The 23,697-nt window shown below is 44.8% G+C and overlaps 1 protein-coding gene across 1 annotated transcript; it reads left to right on the forward strand.

Moving 5' to 3' along the window:
* The first annotated feature begins 1,859 nt into the window (after nucleotides 1-1,859).
* Nucleotides 1,860-20,535, forward strand: KCNJ5 (potassium inwardly rectifying channel subfamily J member 5). Its single transcript, XM_062608751.1, has 3 exons — nucleotides 1,860-2,334; nucleotides 9,982-10,928; nucleotides 18,715-20,535. Exons 2-3 carry the CDS (start codon nucleotides 9,989-9,991, stop codon nucleotides 19,050-19,052), a joined length of 1,278 nt encoding a protein of 425 aa, XP_062464735.1. The 5' UTR covers nucleotides 1,860-2,334; nucleotides 9,982-9,988; the 3' UTR covers nucleotides 19,053-20,535.
* The last annotated feature ends 3,162 nt before the right edge of the window (nucleotides 20,536-23,697 follow it).

Below are 23,697 nucleotides of genomic sequence, written 5' to 3' on the forward strand. Positions count from 1 at the left end.
TAAAAGACACAAAATGAACGAAGAAGCAGAGCTGATGCCTTTCGGAAGGTGACACTTCCTTCATGCTGATGAAACAGCACCCAAGCACTCATCTGAGTGCCCATGTTATGGTTCTGGGGTGACTGACTCTCCTGCCATGTGAATTAATGCTTAGTGCTTTTGAAGTCTGAACACTTATTGCCCCCCCCCCCCCCCCCCCCAAACCACCCAATCCAAACTGTGAATGTACTCCTCAAATAACTCTTCTATAAGGATAATTCATGTATCATTCTCCCGAAAGGTAAAATAAATACCACTGAAAAGAGTGTTCCTTGCAGTTCTGAGCATGCAGATCCGATGTGATTTCATAGGATTTAATGAACAGTTTATTGCTTTGCCTTTTGCTTTCATTGAGAATAGCTTTACTGCTGGTGTGAATTCTGTTCTCTGTGCTGTTCACAACCTAGATGGGGTATTGCTGTCCTGATGCCTGTGAAGCAGGAGCCAGACTGGCTGGTTGGATCTCACTGCCCATACTGTGGTGAAGTGGGAAATACAAGTTAAGCCAAATTACAGCTGCAAAACTGATTTTTAATGGCCTAAGTCCTTGGTCTGGTTCCAGATTCATGTCCCAGATCCAAACTCCACGTACAGAGAACGAGAGCCCTGGTGAAAAGCACCATGTGTATAGAGATGTGTGTAGAGATTGATTCTTAACAAAGAGCAGCATGACTATTAATGGTATTTAGAGCTGTGGCTATTTCCCTTTCTTTAGTGTGCCTGTCTTTGCATTGTCCCAGCCTAGCTTCCATTAAATACAGAGTTCTATTTATTCTAGGTTGAGGATGGTTATGAATCAGATCCTCTCATCTCCAGGAAGTTCCACTTGTTCAATTTGTTTCCTGATCCACACCAAGAACGCTAATAATAAGTCGCAAGACGTCCATACAGTCAAATGAAGATGTCATTCCAATGCTGACATGTTCCATTAGCAACAGGATAATTTAAAAACCCTAAAAGATGAAAGTCTTTCAAAGCAGAACATGGGAAAAGAAAAAGCTTTTAGGTTCCAGCAATGCTGACCTATCCCTGGGCAGTGCTTTGGTTGTGACAAGTTCTCCTTTCCTAATCAGCTTCTCTGTGAAAGCATTTCTGATGGCCTGTAATGTGTGGGGTCCTGGAACAGAGAACTGGGGGGAAACAACAGGGGAACAGGGCCACAAAGCCTGAAGGGAATCTGCAGTCACCAGGCAGATTTGTCTTATATTTGCAGCTGACCTGACATTTGCTTTTCAGAAGGGGGAATATTTTTACCAAGCGAGGGACACAGCAGGGTATTATCGATGATTAAAAAAAAGGGAGAGAAGAGACAAAATATACAGCGAGAGCTTTGAGAGCATTCCATGGAAGGAGCTGATCCCAGGCAAAGAGCACCCTCAGTCAGCAAACACCATTCCAGCAGCTCCATGGTTGACAGGCCAGGGAAAGGTGCCAGAGGAATCACGCTCTCCCTCCTTCTCTTCCCAAATTCCTTGCTCCAGCCTGGAAGGGTTTCCACACCTTATGCGCACATCCTCCTTAACTGTGCAGCTTCTGCATTCTCCTTATCCTCCCTCTCTTCCTGTGTTTTAGGACCTGCTTTCTGTTTGTGTGATTTTAAAAGAACCACCACCACCCCCCTTAAGAAAGCGAAAGCCCAATCCTGGGAAGGAGAACCAGGGAAGGGAGAGCCGAGAAGAGACGGGAAGGCACGGGAGGAGGTAAATCACAGCTCTTGGGGAGCGGGCAAGGAGGGCACAGCCCAGGGCAGGAATACGCCTTTCCCCCGCCCCAGCCAGCCCTTTCAGTGCAAAGCAGCGCTTTAAACCCCTCCCCTCTTCGCTTTCACTCCCGGCCCCTTTCCCTTCGCTGCTTATTCAGAAGAGACGATGCTCCCCATCGCACTCGGTCCTCTCCTCTGCCCCCCCTCTTCCCCAGCCCTTTGAAAAGCTTTCCACTCGCAGGAATTTGTATGGGAGAGAGCGGGAGCAGGGAAAGGCAGCGTTTGCCAGGCAAAAGTAAGGCTGCAGCAGTTGAGGTGAGGGTTTGGAGCACCCTTCTGCTCTGACAGAGCCAGGGAAACCGGGAACACCGAGGGAAAGGGGCGTGGGCATTGAAGCCTTCAGTGCCACATAAATGCTTCCTAAACACAGGCAGAGGGACGGAGGAAGGAGGCAGCCCCGGGATCCGAAGACGACCGCAGCTCTCTGGTGATGGCATGGATCGGGCGCTGGTTTACCTACCTCTCGGTCCTGCCACCGTCCATCACCCCCCAAGTGCCAAGGCACAAGACTGATGCGGAGCTGCTCTTAGCAAGTAAGTTACCTGATTTGTGATTCTTTTTTCCAGTTCACTTCTACTCTGACTTCTCCTGCCCGGAAGGCAGCAGGACAAGCAGCAGAGGTGTTCGTTGAGCTGAACCCCAGGTTTCTGTGCCCAAACCTGCCAGGGTGTGAGCTAGAGGTGTGCTGTAGCTCAGCAGCTGCTAGGGAACTCTTTGGGAAGCCAGAGATTAGACGTTGATCGGGGGGGGGAAGCACGGTGAGATCTGTAAAGGTGCTGTGCAGGAAAAGATACTGGAAATGATTAACTGGTCAGATACCAGATTAGTGGGGACCAGTGGAATACAATGGGCAGGGGGAGACGATCAGAAGCAGCCCTGAAATGTGTGGAGCGACTCCATAATCCTCACCTGGAGTCAAAGATTCAATTAATGTATAATTAGGATACTTACTAATCAGCTTAATGTTTAAACAGCCCTTTCATTTAATACAGTGGGAATACAGTTTGTAGCTCTGGGAGAGAGAAATGTGACTTCTTGTTTTACTGCTGTCCTTCTCACTCGTCAAAAAGGTGTCGAGTCCTCCTGTTTGTATCAGCACATGGTGGCTGGGAGTAACACGCAAACTTTTGTGTCTCATCCGGCTTTGACCTAAGAGTTTCAGGAACCGATTGAGAATTGGCAGTAACTGGTTGTGTTCCACAAAGCTTAGCATCCGACTTTGGGGATTCTGTAATCAAGCAGGTCCTTCCTCCTGCACCCTTTTAAGTAGGCAACTACACTGGATTGGTAGTAGATCAGCTTGGAGGGCAACAGAACTGGTTTCTCTCTCTAGTTCAGTCCAAGCAACCAGTATCTTCTATAATGCATGGGAAGTGTGTCTGGTAGTGTTTGTGTTGGCGGAGTTATTTCACCTTTGGGGTTCAGTTCTTTCTCCCACTGTTCCTACTCAGTTGGAGTTAAAGGATCAGGATCATTTCAGTTTCCCCATCTCTGGAAGGTTCCAGCCCAGTTATGAGAAAGGAAACAGAGTTTTGGAGTCTTGTTCCAGGACAAATCTCTGGACTCTTTTTACATGAGAATCACCCACTTTCTGTTCAGTTTGAGGCTGGGAGAGCTGCTTGGACGTTTGGGCTGAGCACTGGCACTTAGCCGGCAGTTTGGTATTAGGCAGGTCAGTTTGTCTCTCTGTGACTCATCTTTTGTCTGCACAATGGGTTCAATAGCACGGCCTTGGGGCAGAAGGAGCCTGTATTGGGTCACTTCATCTTTAAACTCTTTGAATGCAAGTTAATGGAGAAGTATGAAGTGGTGTTAACATCCTTCATTCCCAGTTATTGTATTGGTGAAATATCTAATGGTGGAGAACAGGAATGCGAGTGCTCCGGGGGCAGGACTTCCTCTTAGGGTAGATGTTCTCTTTTCCCCAATGCTCAGTATGTGCTGTCTGTAAACAGCCAGTAGCTGGAGAACCGGGAGTGTCTTATCAGGTCAGAAGTGTCCCTTTGTCTTTGGTCAGTTGTGTTGGATGAAAGATAGCGGTCACATTCTCAATGATGCCATAAGGTCCCCCTAAAAATAGTCTGGGGTAAGAGGACAGAGACAGAGAGGCTGCAGAGTGCCTCAGGCAGGCTCTTCCTTGGGGCTGCAAGGATCAAACTGGCATATTTTCAGGCTTTATTTGTTGGGAAAGTTATTATATCAAAATTAGGGAAACCACCAGGAGTATGATATTGTGATTGCATCCTTTGCACACGGGCTTTTCATGCTCAGCTCCTTTAATCACTCAAGTATACGGTAATTGGCTGGAAGCTGTATGGATTATATCCTCCCATCTGCCCTTTGCATCTGAATTGTGCTATGTCAAGTAGTAGATACCTCTTATAGTGTGGAAACTCCATGTTCCCCAGTCCTTGTTCTATGACTGATTGTTATAGCCTATACACAGGGGTCATGATGATGTTTCATAAGGCATTTTCTAGTTTTCACCTTGTTTTCTGGGGAAAAACCCCAACAACCCACCCCAGTTTCTATTCTTACTCCAGTTTAGTTTCTTCACTCTTTTCTGCATTGGTCTGAAATCAATCTATTTAATGTAACTGCAAACTTGTGCTGTGTATGGGATTTTTTTATACTTTAATCCATAGCAGTGGTGGGTAAAATCAATTTGAAACCTGTAGCTACTTGAGAGAACAGAAACATTATTTCTTGGTGTTAGAAATCATCTTGTTAGGTTATTCCTGCTGATAGATCAGCCTGTGTAGGCTTTTTGGAGTGATCTTTAGGCACAAATGAAGCAGACAGGGATTGTTCACTGCTGTTGGCTTGGTGGAAGGGGATTTACAGGCACTCATTTGGGATTTTGGAAACTCTAGGTTTAATTCCCTGCCCCACCACAAACTCCCAGCATGAGCATGGAGTGTGTAAGTGTATTTGTGACTCACTTCCCTGTCTTGAAATATGGGCAATAGAGCGTTTCCTTGCTTCACAGATCTCAACAAGGAAAATGTTAGGACATGTGATAACCTGTGTTAAACACTGAAATACTGGGATACTCCAGGAATGACAGCCACATTGCTACCTCACAGCTGCCCATGAAAGGACTGGGGGATCTTAGAGCTGTGATTGTTCAGAAGGGTAGACTGGGAGGGAATTAGCAGGTAAAAGTAAAGTACAAATGTTCATGTTGTCTTTGTGTTGCAGTCCTTCGAAAGACTAAATACCTTCTGGTTTGGTATTTCAGAGCCTAACAAATGCTAAGCAGAGAGGCACCATCATCAGCCACACGTGTACTTGGTGGGCATCTCCTCTGGCCCCACAGAAATCCCCTTGTACAATCATACCGGTTAGTGTGTTAGAAAAGCAGTGCTGTGACTGAACGCAAACTCAAAGAGGAAATTAAAGGGAGGAATCTCCCTGCTTCAGTGCTGAGTGAGATTACACTTTGAAAAGCAATTATTTGGATGAGGAAGGTTTTGAGCCACATGTTCATTAGCCAAGTGCCAGGAGTCTTCCTTCTTGTGCAGTTTCCTTGGGTTTGGATAGCATAACTCTTCTGCATCATTTTTTCCACCAGTGGATCTCCAAGCACTTTCCAAAGAGGCAGCCCCCCATCTCTATTCATAAATCAGAAAATGGAAAGATTACATGATTTGCACAAAATCTACCTGCTTTTCTTTTTCTTGCATGCCTCAAAGGGTGACCTCATGTTGCATTGTTGAGGGTTCAGTCTCAGTTGTACACAGGCAGTAAATAAAAGGATAGTGGGAGAGATATCTTTCTCAGGGAAATCAGAGCCCCTCAGTCAGTCACCACCATTTATCTTCAGAGTTTTAAAGGCCATCTATTCTTAGTATTCCTTCTTCCTCCATCTTTCTACTAGCACTCTGTTCAGCTATCAATGCCTTTATTCTCACTGGGTGCTACTGTTTTAATTTGCTCTCTTCCTCTCCCAGCTTTCCCATGTTGCTAGTGTCTGTCATTAAGAGTTTCAATCCCTCGCAGCAGTATAAAGCAAAGGAGAATATGTGCCCCAGAGGAACCTGGGGACCATAGCTGAGGCTCTGCTTTTATGTGGTGTAGGGCAACAGGCAGCAAAAGAACCAGGTCAGATTTTTCAGTAATGAGCTCTTGAATTTTACCGCTGTATTGACTGCTTGTTGGGCAGTATAGGGCTCTTTGGCTGGGAAAAGGGATGACAATTAAGCAGAATCCAGATTTGAGAGGTTTACTGAAGAACAGTTGCTCATTTATTCTCGGCATGCAAGAAAACACGAGCATCAGGTTTAAAACAAACAGAAAGAGGTACTTTTTTTCACACAAACTTGATGACAAATTCATGTCTTCAAGGTCCTGCCTGCCAGTTCAGACCTCTCCTGTCCCCACTGAAACGTGCATGCCCTTAAGCAAGATCAGTGCTTATTTACATTGAAAAAGTCACCATGGTCAGCAGGGGGGAAAGTTCCTTTCAGGCTTCTCTTGGAGCTATCAGAGCTCCATCAGCTCTGCAAAACAATGCCTCCTGAAGACACTTAGGTAAGCCCAACCTGACTCTTCTTCAGCACATCCAAGAGCCCTAAGTGTCACCACCTGCCCCACTTCTGTTGTCCGGGCAGAAGCTGAGCAACAGCAAGTCTGATAAAAAGCCTCTCTGAGAGGCTGGTAATACGCTGCCTCGCCTCTCCTTTTGCAGTAGCCTGTCCAAAGGGAAAGCAGCTTTGTACAAAAGTGACATTTTTATTATCCTGGCCTCTTTTAACCAAAGATAGTAAATGCCAAAGAAACAGGAGGGTGCATGGAGCGATTAGAGGCAATTTCACCTGAGCTCTCTTTGCTGGAGGGAGCAGTGATTTACAAACTGGAGTCTGAATCTGTGGGAGACGTTCACAGAGTAATTGCTGTTATCTGGAAGCGATGTGTGTGCTCAGCAGTGGCAGTGTATTATCTGAGGAAGGAGTTAACCAAATCCTCGCACAGGTGCAGCGCTCCTTTTATAGTATCTTGCAATTTGGGCTAATGTTTCCCAAAGCAGTTGAAACAATAAGGGAAGGACAGCAAATTTCCTAGAAGATTCGTGTGCCTTGGATCTTACAGACCTCATATCCATACAGGTGGGGAATCAAGGCTCACAATTAGAGAGAAAATACTGGAATCATTTGGAACAGAAAGCTGGTGGTCTGCAGACGCCCAACCCTGCTCTCAAACTGCTGACCAGTGTTATTCCTCTTAAAGAATCCAATGCCAAGGTTCATCTGCTGAATTATTTCCAAAAGCCACGTGCTGAGGTGATGCTTCTCCAAGGATGGGAGAGCTGAGGGTTAAATATAAGGAGCAGTCATAATGCCACCGAGGCTGTCAGTAAAGTTCATCTACAGCAGGAATTGTTCTGCTTTACTGGACCACTTGTTAGGTGTTCCTGGAGCTTTCTGGAAAGATTTCACTTGACCTATTGTTAAAGATCAGTAGCATTAGGAAAGTGACGTTGCTGGTCCCTTGGGTGTTCTAGTCTAAGCAGGTTTCCCTGCGCTTTCATTAATGTAGACTGTTTCACCACAGTGATATTTCTAGGGATTTAACCTTTTTGATTTTTGTATTATGTTCTGCTCTTTTTAATACCATTCTAGATCCTTTTGGCCTCTTTGGTATGAATCAAATACTGGAAACCTTCCACTGTAGATTAACCTCTTGAAATTGATGGTGCTCTCTTCCGTAGTGTCAGTGAAACTCAGCTGCAGATAAAACTTCTGCAACAAAAGTCTCTTTAAAGCAACTGTTTTGAAATTAGAAACATGCAACACTTGCCTGGCTTTGCATTTCCGCACATATATTCATCGAAAGCTTTTTTAGTCCAAATGGAGTAATTTTAGATTAGTCAAACAACGCTGACAAAGATCAAAAGTAATACTGATAAGAAGAAAGCAAAGAGGTTCATCTCTATACCTAATTCTCTCTAAATCAGTGCATAGGATGTTTCTTTCCCTATTAAAGAGGTGAGGAAAAAAGCGTGTGATTGTTCTGACACGCACTTGGCATATGCGTTTGCATGTTGTGATGCAAGATCCAGTGTGTACCCTTAGAATTACAGACTGGTTTGGGTTGGAAGGGACCTTAAAGCTCATGCAGCTCCAACCCCCTGCCACGGGCAGGGACACCTTCCACTAGAGCAGCTTGCTCCAAGCCCCTGTGTCCAACCTGGCCTTGAACACTGCCAGGGATGGAGCAGCCACCTTGGCAGCATCGAGCAGACGCTTTGCACACAGAGACACACAGTAAGGCATAAGGCAGCAGAGAGCCAGACCAATGCTCCAGGCATGCTGGATTAGCAACAGGTAGTAGAAAATGGCTGAAGATGTATCTAAATATACTATGAGCAGCTCTCAGGCGTCCTACCTTCAGAGTGAAAGAAATAGAGGTAGGGATTAATATTCTACCCAAATTCCAGATGTTGCTGAGGAAGGGAACAGCACAGTCCCGGGGTACCTATCCCACATCATGTGCAGGGGGGAAGCAAACCTGATTCCTCCTAATTTACCATCCCAGCATCATTAATCCTTATTATTTCCCCCTTCCTGTGGCTGCACTGGCTCAGCCCTGGCTCAAACTCTTCCAACATGGCACATGTGCCAGACGGAGCAGCTTTGGGACTGTGCTGTGGACAGATGGCTGGGCTCCCTGGTGAACAGAGCCAGCGGGTATGGTTCCAGCAACAGGCTTCATTGCAGTAATGATTGATGGTGACTTATACAAGGGCTAAGAGTAATTCTTTGCTGTTAACCAGACTTGGCTACAGCAGAATGGAAGTGGAAATTTGTTGCTTCATTTATTCATCCTGCCTCTGCTTCCTTCCCACCCACCCTTTGTGCTTTTTAATACCAAAAAGATGAAGCTACTTTGCTCGGTCTTAAAATTGTCTTTCCCAAGATACTCGTAATTGTATCTCTGCACCTTTTCTCATTCACAGGCACATAAGAAGATTAAAGATAGAGGTAGCAGTAATAGATTTAGTTGGGTTTTAATAGGATTTGCAAGGACAATGCAGAGAATGAGCACCATAGAAAATACTGCCACTCTCTCTTTGATACCCCAAGGCTTCTTTAGGTAAGCTTTCACAGAGATCTTTGTCTGTGCCCTGCATTCAGAATCAGGACTCTTGTTTTTCAATAGAGCATATGTGGAGTATCTAATCATCTTGGTAAACAGGATGTCACATTATAACCTGCAAAAATCATTGCAGCCATCATTTTGTGTTATTTCTTTGTGTCTTGTGGGGCAGTTTTGCATGTCAGCAGTGGGCTTTTGAATAGCTGCTTGTTACATTACTGAAAGTGTTTGTGTCTCATGTCAGATGAGTAAAGGGGTGGTTCTGATCTATCTGATTAACTGGATTCATCACACCCTCAGATGTGGAATTCAAGATGCTAAATGAAATGCCTATTTCACTTTTGGAGCCAGAAGAATTTGGAGGAGGGGGTGGGTGCTTCCAGAAGGTGATTCAGCATTCCTGAAATCTGAATTATCCATGGAGGTGTCTTTCTCTGCTGACTGTTGGGGAAGCCTTCATGCATAATTTAGACTTCAGTGAGATGTAGGTAGACAGCGGTGCTCAGCGTTTTCTGTTCATTACTAAGGTTTTTCTTGGTATGCACCCAAACCCTGAGGCATCAGAAACCTCCAGACAAGTTGCTGTATCTTCACTTTGCTCCTAGTTGTGATCTCCAGCAAACTTTGGGTGTAAAATAAATCTGAGGGCAAAAAACAACACACCCCAAAAATCCCTTTAACAAGATTTCCCCATCTCATGATTCCCAGCCTTGCCCATCACCATGTCTTCTGAGGTTCCAGTAGTGCATTAAGCAAAGTGGCAGCGGGTTCGTGTTTGCAGAGGCTGTGTGTTATGAATCAGTATTTAACATCCAGTTTCATGCAGCATTGCCTTTCACAAGTGGCTGTTGGGAGAGAAGTGCTGAAGCCTTTCAAAGTGTTTCTGGAGGAAAGACATAGTCCTAGAAAAAAGCTTTCCTGATGTAGAGTCAGCCTCTATCCCAGCATGGGGCAAAGTCTGTCAGGGTAGCATTAAGATTTGCTATATTTGTTGTCATAATGGTTCAGACATTAAAACAAACTGGGTTTTGTCTCAGCTCTTTTCCTCCTATCTCAACCTTCATTTGTCTGTTCTCCTGCAGCACAGCCATGGCCGGAGATTCTAGGATCTTCATGAACCAGGACATGGACATCGGAGTTACATCCAGAGAGCCTAAGAAGATTCCCAAGCAGGCTCGGGATGATGTCCCCATTGCCACCGATCGAACCCGCCTCATATCAGCAGAGGGTAAGAAGCCACGTCAGCGTTACATGGAGAAAAGTGGCAAGTGCAATGTGCACCATGGCAATGTCCAAGAAACCTACCGGTACCTTAGTGACCTCTTCACTACGCTGGTGGACCTCAAGTGGCGTTTTAATCTGCTTGTGTTCACCATGGTCTATACCATCACTTGGTTGTTTTTTGGGTTCATATGGTGGCTCATCGCCTATATCCGGGGAGACCTCGACCACCTTGAAGATGAGAACTGGATCCCCTGTGTTGAAAATCTCAGTGGATTTGTTTCTGCTTTTCTGTTTTCTATTGAGACTGAGACAACAATTGGGTATGGCTATAGGGTCATAACAGAGAAGTGCCCAGAGGGCATCATACTGCTCCTGATCCAGGCTATTCTGGGCTCCATTGTCAATGCATTCATGGTGGGGTGCATGTTTGTTAAGATCAGCCAACCAAAGAAGAGGGCTGAAACCCTCATGTTTTCTAACAATGCCGTGATTTCCATGAGGGATGAGAAGCTCTGTCTCATGTTCCGTGTTGGAGACCTCCGCAACTCCCACATTGTCGAGGCTTCCATTCGAGCCAAACTGATTAAATCCAAACAGACCAAAGAAGGAGAGTTTATCCCCTTGAACCAAACAGACATCAACGTGGGATTTGACACTGGAGATGACAGATTGTTCCTGGTGTCACCTCTTATCATCTCACATGAAATCAATGAGAAAAGCCCCTTCTGGGAGATGTCCCGCACCCAACTGGAGAAGGAGGAGTTTGAAATTGTGGTCATCCTGGAAGGAATGGTGGAAGCAACAGGTAAGAACATGTCTGGTCACAGTTTTGAGGGGGGAAGGGGAAAGAATGGAGTGCATTTTGGCCCTAATATTTTATTGTCAGTGTCACCTGCACTGAGAACATGTTGGGATTTGTTCTTCTCTAGTGACTGATTTAGGTGGGATATTATGGTCTGAGATAACCAGCAGTTAAAAGATGGCTCCTTTAGCTCATGTTATAGTGTTTCACTCTTTGTAAGTCCAGGATTCAGATGAAGGGATTGGTCCATGATCATTTAGAGATGATCTGCAGGGAAAAAAGTAATGGACGAAGGAATTAATGCTGCCTCCTCTGCTCTTGTTTCCTGTGATCAAAATTCATGGTGCCTTTTTCCATTTCTTCTCTGTATTAAAAATTGGCTGTAACTGTGCTATTTCAGGTATTACTGTCGTGCTGCTTTTTAATGGAGGCAATGAAGGAAGTGGCCAGGTATTACTATATCCCATAAACCAGCATGTGCCGAAACCAAATGACTTGCATATGATGCAGGACATGCATTTTCAAAAGCAGCTCAAAGAGGAAAAATAGAAACTATTTTTGTGACTCTTGCAATCAAGCAGCTTAAAACAATGCTGTGTAATGGGTAGATTTGGAGATCTAGTCAGTTGATTCCCAGTTTCCTCCTATTGGGGTATTTGTGGCAGGCAATGAAAGAAGTCTGTGTCTGTGTATAATAAATCTACACCTAGCTTTCCAAGGTGTAGAAAAGCAAATGAGTACCTTGAGCTGAGAGAGTGGATGGCTACAACAGCCTCCAGGCTCCTGGCCACAGGTGGGATGCAGTGAATCTCTGAGGGGTCTGTGCAGGGGTGAAGATGCTTTTACTCTGGACGTGGCCCCATGGGGTCATTTTACCACTTGCAGCTAATTCATTTATGCTGGCCTTTGAGGAAGAGCCAGATTCTGGCCCTTGGTTACTATTAATGCTCTTCCCTTCTTGAGATTTGTCCTTGTTAGTCTCCTAACAGCCAGATGCAAGTGGAAATATTCTCTTCAATTCTTGCACCTCAGCCCTTTGCTCTTAAAGACTTTGCTCTGGAGAGCTAATTCAGTTTCCCAGTATCTCCTTTCAGTCATTAGGTGAACAGCAGTAGCTGACTTTCCCAAACAGAGCTAATGAGAGGTTATGTGTGGGTCGCACTGTACCCAGGTTGGAGTACTGTGTTGCAGAAGTGGAATTCATTTGGCATTACTAGGCAAATACTCTTTCCGAGCAGAGTATTGCAGAGCTGTGGCAAAAGAAGGGGTGGGTGGAAAAAGACTATCAAAGGCAAAGATTTGCAGTGGAAGCTTATTTTGTAGCCTAAACGTTTACTAGATACTAGAACCTCCTAATCTGAGCATGGAATGCAGTTCCTTGTTTGTGCAAAGCCTCTTTCCTCATCACACAGTGACACTATCAAATGCTGTTTGAACAGCTACTGCATTGCCTTCCTCTTCTGAAAGCTCAGCTTCTGCTCGATCTGTGTGAGAGGAAGTCATTATCAATAACAACCTCAAAATTAAAAGCATGGCATAGGAATAATACTGCTTTACAAATGGGCTCCTCTCCCAGAGGGATTGTACAGGCCAGTGCGTAATGATATTAAGAAGCAGACATCTGTGAAAATGAATTATTCTCATCTCGGAAAACAGGCTGTGAAATTCCAAAACTGGGGCTAGAAAAGCCAGTTTGCCTTGAACTTAGTGCAGCCTGGACCTCAGATGATGCTGTTGTTCGATTCAGACCCCGAGATGAGGGTTTTCTGCATGACATACAGTAACTGGCGAGGGGGGTGATTCTTTGCAGTAGTGTTTGTGCTTCCCTGCCTTGTCCTTACACTTTGTAATATTGATCAAGCAGTTTGGGGGACATTACTCCCTACCTCTATACCTTCAAATTTGCTCCAATCAAGTTCTTTGAGTTCTTTCCTTCCTATTGTATTGTTCAAGTCCCATTTGCTCTCAGGAATGGTATCATTTACTTGCAGCATGACTTCTATGAAATCATGAGACCGTTATAGCCTGGTCAGGTTCAGGGCAGTGTAAAAATGCATGAGACCATTTGTTCCCTTAGTAACCCCTATGAAAAAGGAGGACCCAGCATCCCAGTGCTGGGGAAAATACAGTTCTGTTTATTCATAAGGTATTTTGAAAGCACATCAAAAAGGCAATTGGCAATGTTCAAATAACTGAAGAATATAACTTTACCCAGTAGCTTTAACCAACCATGCACATATTAAACGTGTGATGTGTTGTCTCCTCTCCAACCACCACCTCTTCTTACTGACATTGAAGCGTAATTCTGGTCCAGTAGAAGGCAACAATGGTAAACAGCTTCAAATGAAAAGCATGGAATAACTTGACACTTGAAGCCGTTGGAGATCGTTTACAAAATGAAACATTGTGGTTTGAAACAACGCTTTTAATTTCCAAAACACTTCCAGTTGTTTGTTTTGTGTCTTAAACCCATGGGTTTGTTTTCAAGCTGACTTGGATTTTAATAGAAACACATGAGAAACACCCTGTTTGCAAAGAAGAGAATACATATTCTGTTATTGCAGTGGGAGCTCTCTAGAGACCCCCTAACTAACCCACACAGCAGCAGAAAGCCACTGACATAGGGCTTTCCAGTCAGTATTTGAGTGTGGTTGAGGCACTGTGACTCCACAAGAGGTTAAAATATGCCGAAGGGAGACTTCAGTTTCTGGGCTGATCTGTTGTGATCATTGCTGACCACTGTAAAGGCAAAATCAATACAGATGACAAGTGCTCTGACTTCCAGGGCTGCTTCATGGGCAATTTGGAAAGCAGCAGCATCACTCACAGCGCTGCCTTAATGAATTGGTCACAGAAATTACTTTAGGGAATTAGTTCTCTTTTGCCTTATCTGAAAGGGATGCTTGTCAAGATCAGCTTGTGATGTGACCTGCAATAAAAAAGAAGAAAGCAAAGGTGGAAAATGTGCTTGCGAAGGGAATGCGGTTTTGTTTGCACTGTCTTTCTGCTTCCCATAGTGACAGAATAGGTCTTGGCTGTTGCTGACCAAACCTCTTTCCCTTACCCTCCTGGTCATAAACCAGGGCTGCTGGATCACAGAAGAGCAGTGGAGATTCCTGATTTATCAGTCTCTCTCCTACAGACCTCGCTGCTGCATCTGCGGTGTCCAGCATTGCTATTGTCTGGGCACAGAGACACCAGTGCTTGTTACTCTTGGTTCTCACTGGTTTTCATTAACCTCTTTTCCTCAGCACCATTAAATAAGCCACAAGAGACACTTCAGGTGCCCAATTAGTCCAGTCACTAAATGGTATTTTAATAAACTCTTAGGAAAGGAGAGGCGTATATATTTCTGGCTTAGAATCTGTGTGATAAAAAGTGGTTTAATGATTAGAAGTCATTTATCTTGTGCTACCCCTGTGAGAGCGTAGGCAAACAGCGGCTTTTTTGCGCCTCAATTTATCCATCTTTACAGAGGACATAGTAAAATTTCCTGGCTGTAAATATAGGAGAAAAAGAAGTAGCATAAGATATCCTGAAATCAATCATCATTTTTGTGAGAGAACAAAGGAGGGGTGAAATGATGAACCAGACTTTTCAGGCATTCATCATCTGGTTTGGGTTGTCTGCTTGGTTTGTTTTGCATTTTGCATATAAATAAGTTTTCTTTTCTGCAAGAAGGACCTCACAGAACTGTTACGGAAACTGCTTATGCAATTATAGGGAAGAGAGGGACATTTTGAGTCATTCTTTTCATGAGCTGAATCATCCTCCAGAGGTAGATGTTGGCAGGGTAGTCACAATAAATACCTTTGTGAGGTGCCTGAAGGTGTGAGCTTGGTGCTCTGTTTGTCCCTAGTAGAGACATGGCAACATAATCCAAGGTACTTAAATCATAAGGCCCTTTTTTTTTCTTCTCCATCTCCAGTGCCTGGGAGCTTTCACATGCCTGGAGAGCATTCAGATAAATTAAAATCCTATTACTTTCCTCTTGCATAAAAATCAAAGTGAATCAAGCCCAGACTTGTCCCCCTCGGAAGGAGACAAGGACAAATAATTGGAGGACCGTGCTCCTACCTTCTAATATTCCTTTTCAAGTTGGAGGAATACGGACTTTGTGGAGGTTACAGTGTTCTTTGGTCGAATTAACACATTTTAGAACCACCCAAATGTTGATGCTAATCTAAAGTCATGATATTGCTTAAGTGGAGCGATAGAACATTACATTTTTATAACTACTCCTTGCCATCCTGACTTGGATCAGCCTGTCACTGTACCTCTGAGTCCATCCCTTCTTTCTCTGTACCCTTGTAGTGTAGGTGGAGTATGTATTATGCAGCGTTAGTGCACCCAGCGCAAGGGGAAAAGTCACCCCGCGCGCAGCAGTGGATGAAAACAAGGACAGCGAAGTGAAATCACTCCCAGCAATATCTGTGTCTGAACTGCACAGAGCCCAGCAAATCTGGCAAGCACACAGTCAGCGTCCACATGACATTTTGCCAGCAGATAATCACTGAGCTCTGTGGCATTTAAATGAGGAGAGTTAATTTTAGGCTGATGAAAAATGTTGTCTTGACAGCCCCAGGGGTTGGGATATCTCTGCCCACTGAGGAAGTTCAGGCCGCGGAGCAGTACTGAAAGATTCAGCTGCACTGCTGATGTGATCAAACTGAAGCCTGTGGCAATTCTGGATCTGGTTGGTGGATCAGGTTTTGTGGTCTCTTCACCCTCTCCCATTAAAATGCCAGGAAAGGTACTGGCTGTGATGGAGTGTTTGATGGAAACGGACATTCTCCATCTCCTCTCTCTTGGAGAGAGACTGCTGGTTCATGCTGGCTACACCACCAGCTGCAGCGGCAGTTAGATTTGCCCTGTGATAATGAAGTTTGATTTTAACTGGTAACCTAAGGGCATACAAGACCTGGAAATCGGGAGCAATCCCTAGCAGCGAGCCTCTGCTCCACTTGCATAATCAGCGGCACCGCAAGCACTGAGATGTTCTGAAATCAGCAACTCCCAGCGAGTTGCTGCACAAAAACCAGGCTCCTCACTGCGAGAGTCATCAAGTAACTGCTTTTTGTCAGCACGCATTAACATTGCTTTGTCTCTGGCAAAATGCAAGCTGCTTGATCCCAACTGATTCCGATGACAGGCAGGTGCCTTATTGGTAGCGTTCCCTGACACCTATTTTACACACCAGTCTTGCCTCAGTGACTCTCTGCTCTGGAATGTAATGAAACACCTGGTTTAATACACACAGCAATATATTTGGTATCTTTTCATCTACTGGAAACCAGAAACGAGCCACTTAGAAGGGCATCTATGGCTGCCTTAAGCAGGCACATGCACAAGCTCTGTATTGATGTAGTGACTGCAGAGAGCAGACAGAAAAATCCACTTCTTGGGATTCTGCTATAATGAAATTATCATTAAAACTCTATGAAATGTTTATTGAAACCAGGAGACAGTCCTCTGCTCTCCAGCTGTATTGATACCTTGGTGCATCTGCTTATACCTTTGTATTTCCTGGTTTCAATCCAAATTGAGTTTTGTTTGCAGCTGAAAGCTGAGTAAGAAATGAGAAAGCTCTAACTAAAACTTGAAAGCTGAAGATTTCACATTTTCCACCATTGTACACATTTATATTAAGCATGCTTTATATTTAAACCAGATTGTCACCAAACACTTCTCTCTAACTGTACCAAATATCTGTACCATTTAAACCTAGAATGTGTAGTTATATCTGCTTCAAGAGAAGGATCAACAGCCTTTATCAAGTACTTATTATAAGTACAGTGATGAGTCTTGTAAGAGATTTTTGAGCTTTTGAACTCCTCCCTCAGTTTCTTGTGCTCTCAAAAGATGTCCAGGTTTCAGGGGTGCTACAGCACCGAGGTACAACAGCAGAGGCAAAGTTGGCATGGTTCTTGGTGGATAGGAGCAGATGGGGTAAGGATGCACTACACCCAAGGTGTCCCATGGCCCTCGATATGCAAGGCTTAGGAAATGAGACAGCTGGTTTTTTGCATCAAGCTCGCAGCCAGGTAAGAAAGATCTCAGTCTAGTGAGTTAATCCACCCCACTGCTGGCTGAACCTCAGCTACTCAGAGCAGAGAGGGCACAGTGCACATTGTCTGCAAGTGGAGAGTGGCTGCATCCGTATGCCTTTAATAGAAATAATGTTTATTGTTTCCACATCTCTTCTGTCATCTTTTTGCTGTCAGAGAGGCAACAATTAGCTAGGGACATTAGAGATGCGTTGATTAACCAGGGTGGAAAGCACAGGGCAGCCTGCAAAGCAGGCACTTAATGGAATTTGAAGCAGAGACAATGGTGTTGTTTACTGGGTAGTGTAGGAGTTGCCAGGCAGGATGTCCCCACGCAATTAAAACACCACTGCACATGTGCTAAAAAGGAATATTTGAATGGGATTATGGAGCAATTACAAGTTGTCTTATTGTGCTGGCTCTGTGTACCCCTGGGGTTACAGAAAGCAGCTACTGCAGGGAGCTGGCAGTGTGCTGAAAGCCTTGTATTGTTCCTTTCTTAATTGAATACTTACAGCCGGAGATAGCTGTGGTTGTGTCTCTGGAGTTCAGGTTAACTGTCAGGTTCTCCCCCAGGCAAGGAGCTATTTCAGGCCCTGGTTATAAGCAGGAGTTCCCTTAGGATGCCCACATCTAGCAGTATCCCTCCATCTTGGCCTTGGGGACTTCTAAAGGAGACCTTTCTGCTGCACTTGGAAGGCCATGGTAAGCATCAGCCAGTTCATTCAGGGACCTAATCTGAGTGTTCTCCTCTCCTGCTTTTGTTGCTGGGCTTTGAAGCCTCAGAGCTTGGAGAAGGCACTCGAAGGCCTTGATTTCTGGTGCAAAACCTGCTCTAAAGGCAAAAGGACAAGTTTAACTTTCTCTTTACCATGCATGCTGCTGGTTGTCTGGCATTCTGGCCTCTCGGCATGAGGGAGCAGCAGCAAATGGGATTAACCTTGCAGCCCTGGCCCTCAAAACTGCCTGTAATAAAAGCCGGTGCCCAGGGAGGTCAACAGTGTGTCAGCAACACAGCAGGACTCAGATGTTACCAGACTCCATGAGCTGCTCTTTGCTAGCTGATAAAAGGGAGTGAAGATAAACCACTGTTAATTCAATCCACGGTCCATCAATACACGGAATGCAATACACTCATGAGCTTGGCTGTGTGGCAAAATGGGGTTTGGTTCTGCCAACCCCACACAGTCGGATTAAACCCTCCAGAGGTACGTATAAGCCAGTTAACCGTATAAATCTATAGGAGCTTTGGCCCTCTCCACTTTCAGGATATGCATCTCTCTTAACCAAAGTGCAGGACGGAATTGCTGACACTTCCCTAGATGCGGAGGGATGGGGTCAGACACAGTGGTGGGTCACCTGCCATGGGGCCATGTGGGTCAGGCTGTGCGGTCCCTTGGCAGTGTTGGATGTCATTGTAGCTGTTAGTATCAACCATGCAAGCAGCACCTCAATAGAGCAATGTGAGGACAGAGAAGCTGCTTAGTAATACCAGACTTCAAAATCACAAGAGCAAGGTTCAGGGAGCAGTCTGAAGATGCAACGATGAATCCGTCCCTTTCCCTTTGAGTGCTCAGCTTTGACATGATAGAGGCTTTTGTGAGGCTTATTAAGGGAAGACCTTTTCTGTGCCTCAGAGCAATCAGGTATGGAGATAACATGAAAGTGCTTTTAAATGAAAGCAGTGGTTGGGTGAGCATGTAAGGAAGCTTTGCATTTAACATCCCTCTGTTTCCACCCAGGGATGACTTGCCAGGCTCGCAGCTCCTACATGGACACCGAGGTGCTGTGGGGACATCGCTTCACTCCCGTCCTCACCCTGGAGAAGGATTTTTATGAAGTCGACTACAACAGCTTCCATAGCACTTACGAGACCAACACTCCTGTGTGCTGTGCCAAAGAGCTGGCTGAGTCTCGCCGGGAAGGGCAGCTCCTCAGCCACCTCTCCAGTGCCACCCTCCTCAGAGAAGCAGAGACAGCAAGAGGGCAGGAAGAAGAAGAGGAAGGTGTCAGGGAGCCAGCAGGGTTGAATGGAGCCAATGGGACAGCAGGAGAGGTGAAAGAAGATCTGCTTGTATAACACCTGAACTGCAGGACAGTAGGTACCCACGTACATGTACTGGGAGACTGGTGAGTCAGGAGTTGACTGGGAGTCAGCTGAGATTTATGGCTGGATCTCTGCTGCCTGCTGCTTGATCCTGGCCAGTCACTGCCCAGCACTGTGCCTCAGTTTCCCTCCCCTTTTAGCTGTACAGTGAGCTTTGCACTCGTTTGCAGGACGTTTTGATCTCTACGAATGAGGCTCACTAGACATCATCACTGCTAAATCGAAATTCCCACCCATGGTCGTTGCAAAAGATGTGCATTGGGTGTTCAGAGCTCTTCCCCCTTGAGAGGGTATTTCAAAAGTAAAAGTCGAGAATGTCCCATCTCAGTGCGAAGAATGTGGTTTCATACTTTCACTTAATTTGTGAGTCAATGTATTGTAGACATTGTTACTGCTAAATTAAAGGAAGAGGAAAAAAAACCCTCTCTGGTGTGTAGTGTTTTGCTTTCATGATGTTTGCAAACAGATCTTTAGCATTTTCCTCCAGGATCACAGGCGATGTGTGACAATGTTCCCACCAACCCTTCAGCATGTTCAGCCCATGTTTCTGCCTGTCTTCTCAAACTGAGGTGCTATCTTTACATGCTCTTCTCATGGAGTCACTGACACGTTTCGTGTGCTCTCAGTGAGCAGAGAAAGTTTAGATCTTGCCCCAGTGTAGGTTTCTGTCTGGATGTCCCAGTTTCAGTTCGGGCTGATCATTTAAAACAAAGCACGTAGCCATCTGGGAGTGTGAAAGTATCAGTCTGCAAGATTCTCTGCTCCTCTGTGAACTACGTATTTAAAATGAAGGTTTGGGTGCTGATGTTCCCATGGAACACGCACTGACATAACTGATGCCATGATGAAAAACTGCTACAGATTTGAACAAGATGTCAGAAACATGGCCATGATGGGGAAAATCTCCTCCCTTACCACCCAAAATCTGGTGGGAAATACAAGATACCTGCAGAATTGCTTCTGTATCAAAATGGATTGAGGAATATGTAATATGCGAGAGTTGCTTTCTATGTAGGAAGTACTCTATGTATATCTGTGAAGCAAATGCACATTGTATTACAGCTGTACACTAGAGATCTTAAATATGGGTTTGTCTCTTTATTAATACAAGGACAAGATAAGCTGGAAATAGAAAGCAATAATCATTTCAACATGTGAACAAAGAGGAGAATACTATCCATAGGGGTCAGAGATACTGTTTAATTAGAGACCTAATGTTATAATGTAGATAGAAGACAAATTTGTATGGTGGAAAGATGGCCGTGACATGACTCTGTTGTACTTGGTAAGAACCAGCAGTCAGCTTGGCCTCCAGGATGTAGGAATTGCCATGATGTTATACGGTAAGTTTGGAAGTGAAGCACCTTCGTTTGAAATGCTTGTTAGTTGTAGAAAGCATTTTGCAGACTTGGAAAGGTTTGTGTCTTTCCAAAGGGTCTCATTTTAGGTTTTGTGCTCAGCTTCCTCCTGTTTTTTCCACACTAAGTCTCAGAGGAACAGAAGGAAGAAAATGGGGAGAGAAACAGGAGAGGGATTTGTTCTTTTTCTGAGACCCTCCCTTCTCACCCTACCTCAGCAAAACAGTAAGGTGTTAAAATTGGGTTTCAGGATGTTGTTATCCTGTAGCTGAAGTGAACTGCTAACGTAGGGGATGGTAACAGGAAGTAAAACTGGAATGGATTGTGCAAGTCAGAGGCAATTTCAGCCCCTCGGAGAGATGTTGCATAAGCTCTACCCAAAGAGCTGACTTGTCCAGCTCAATTCAACATGAGAGAGAGCTTGCTGTGTGTCCCTTACATGATGCAGGAGAGATCTTGGAAAATGGAATGAGATTCCCTCTGTGCCTTTCTTCTCCTTCATGCTTGTCACCTGCCACAGAGAAGCTATCCATCTTTAAGTACCCTGAAAGTTCTTTCACCTGCTCATTGCTCTTGAGACTTCACCCCACTAAACTGCTCTTTCCTAATAGTGTTGAGTATGAATGGTGCGAATCTATTGTGATGTATGGGAAGGAAGACAAGAAGTGGGTTTCTCCCCTCTTGAGCAAAGCCCTTAAGCAGCTCTGTACTCTGTTGGCTTCACAGACTATTTCTGTGTTTGCAATTTGCAGATATGCCCAAGTACCCTGTTGAATCAATGCTTCAAACAGTGCCTGTGTGAGCAGCAGCAAAAGAACTTCCCTGACTTCTGTAGAATAGGAGAAACATCCTCCTGTGGTTTTTAATAAGCTGAGCAGCTCTGGAAGAGGAGGATGTCCTCCAGAGTTGAATGCATTTGATGTGTACATGGTGGGGAACCATATATTCAAGTTGTGCAGCATGGCAAACAGGTATGTGGGTTTTGTAATGCAGTACAGTCTCAGGGGCAAAGCAGCCCCTGGACTATCCTGTGCTCTCCTTGTCCTGAAAGAGAAACTTAATTTACTGAGTGTATTGAGCTGTTCTGAAAGTAACAGAGAGAACCTTTTCCAGAGCTGTCATCTCTGAAAATGATCTCAGTTTCCCTGCTGTTCCACAAGCATATGCAGGACAATGAACTGTGGGAATGGAAGCATAATAGACCTGCTCTGTGCTGTAATGAACATTCAAATCCAAGTCTGCCTCTCTGATGTGAGTTGAAATAGCTCACATAGATATGTCCACCCACATGAATATTCAATATATACTCTACACTCTGTACTTCGAAAAATATTAACTAATACTCCACAAGAAGCATTTGCAATGTGTAAACACGCTCTTTGTGTACAAATAACCATTCACATTTATAGAATGAGCCCAGTAAACAAGCTAAAAATACATATTCAAAATACTGAATGACTGCATCTGCTTTATAACTATCACCGAGAAGCTGGATGATCTTTCAGGTAATTGAAGTCACTTAATTTCAGCTGTGTTTTTCTGTCCTGCAATCATCAGTGAGGGCTTCCCAGTGGAACAAAAGCTGCATTTCTTATTCTCTATTTTTCTCCTTCTAAACAGGATAGTTGGGAAACACCTTTCTAATGCAGAAGAGGTAATGAGCTGTGAATGGAGGCAGGGAGAGCTGCTTACAATAACTGTGCTCTGTGATTCTGCCTGGGTTTTTTTGGAGGGTTTAAGGACTGAAGTGGAGGGAGCTGCATTTCCTTGCATCGGTTCCTTTCCCAGGGCTGGCTGTTTAACTGGTGTGGTCCCGTGCAACGCCACTAATGCTGACCTATGTGCCTTGGATGCTTTTTCTCCTCCATGAGTTACCGTACACCTATTAAGCCTATTCATTCTGACTAAAGTATGTTTCTTAAACCAATCTGAAGATGCCTAGACATGAAAAATACAGTGTTTTGCCTTGGTAGTTAGTTCCAGGGGTTAATCAACATGACTGTTAGAAATGGACTTTTAGTTTTCATTTTAGTTTGCTGGCTTTAACTTCCACTCATTGCAAGACCTGTCACTCATTGTTTCCTCTTTCTTGTTATTACAAATATATAAGATCTTTCAGGTCCCTTCCAACCCAGTCCATTCTGTGAATCTGTGATATATCTCCATGAGAAACAGTGCATCACGAAGCTGAGGTAAGAGGGAATGATATTTATACTGAAGTCATTAATACCCCACGACAAGCTCTGTGCAGTGCCAGCCATATCTGCTGCAATATATGAGAGGCATGTGGCCAGGATGTGTTAAACAGCAGCTTGGCAGATGATGGAGACGACACTTAATTAAGTTCCAGCGGAATTAGGCAAGCTTTCAGTCCATGCATGAAAGTGCAGTTTCCATTCCAAGGCGAGTGAAACAGTCTGAATCTGATATTTTGACTGACACTAGCCAGGACTTATTTCCAGGCGTGCCTGGTCATTTAGATGGATGTGGGAAGGAGGACCTAGCTGTTGGCATATAGAAGAGGTCAAGGGCAAATTCCGATTTCATTTAGGGTGGTTGTACTCTCTCTGGGAAATGGGGTGATGTTCCATTGGAGCCCAGTGGGTCCCCCCAGACCACAACTCAGTTCTTCAGTAGCAGTGATTGTGCTTTCAGGGAAGGGAGGGCTGCATTTTCAGGCTGTATTCTAGAGCCACTGAAGCGATGCCACTGGTTTAGCAAGCACGGAAGGTCACTGGTATAAGCAAACACAGGCTTTAGTTCAGTGGGGTGATCTGAATTGGGGGGGGGGGGGGGGAGCACCAGCCTGGTTTAATTGCTTGGTGATGTCAGAACCAGGACTTGGAGCAGTCAAAAGGTTGGAAAGCTCTGCTTTTACTCACAAAGGGTTTGAATCGTAGGAAAGAGAAGAAAATCAATGCTTTCTCCTTACCTGTGTGTAGAAATGAGGTGATCAGTGTGTGTCATAATCATAGCGTTAGATTTGCTACTCTCTAGGTATCTCTTCACTCCTGAAAGTAGACTGGCTTTGTGCATACCTGATGTAGAGCCACTCTTTCTGCTTCTGCTACCCAGAGGGGGCAGGTGCAGCAAAAAGCTGAGCCTTTAAATGAACACTCACATACTGTAAAGAACAGTGGGCAAGGAGGAGAGGAAACACCATAGCTGAGCCATCTAAAGAGGGTTTTATTTGCTAAAGAGGATGGTAAAGTGTCTCCTGAATGAAGCAGCGGTCAGTTTCCTCACAGCAATAGCAGGAA

The sequence above is a fragment of the Pezoporus occidentalis genome, unplaced genomic scaffold, assembly GCF_034315485.1.
Source record: "Pezoporus occidentalis ecotype Australia unplaced genomic scaffold, CSIRO_AGI_Poc_V1 ctg130, whole genome shotgun sequence".
In the NCBI taxonomy this organism is placed as follows: Eukaryota; Metazoa; Chordata; class Aves; order Psittaciformes; family Psittacidae; genus Pezoporus; species Pezoporus occidentalis.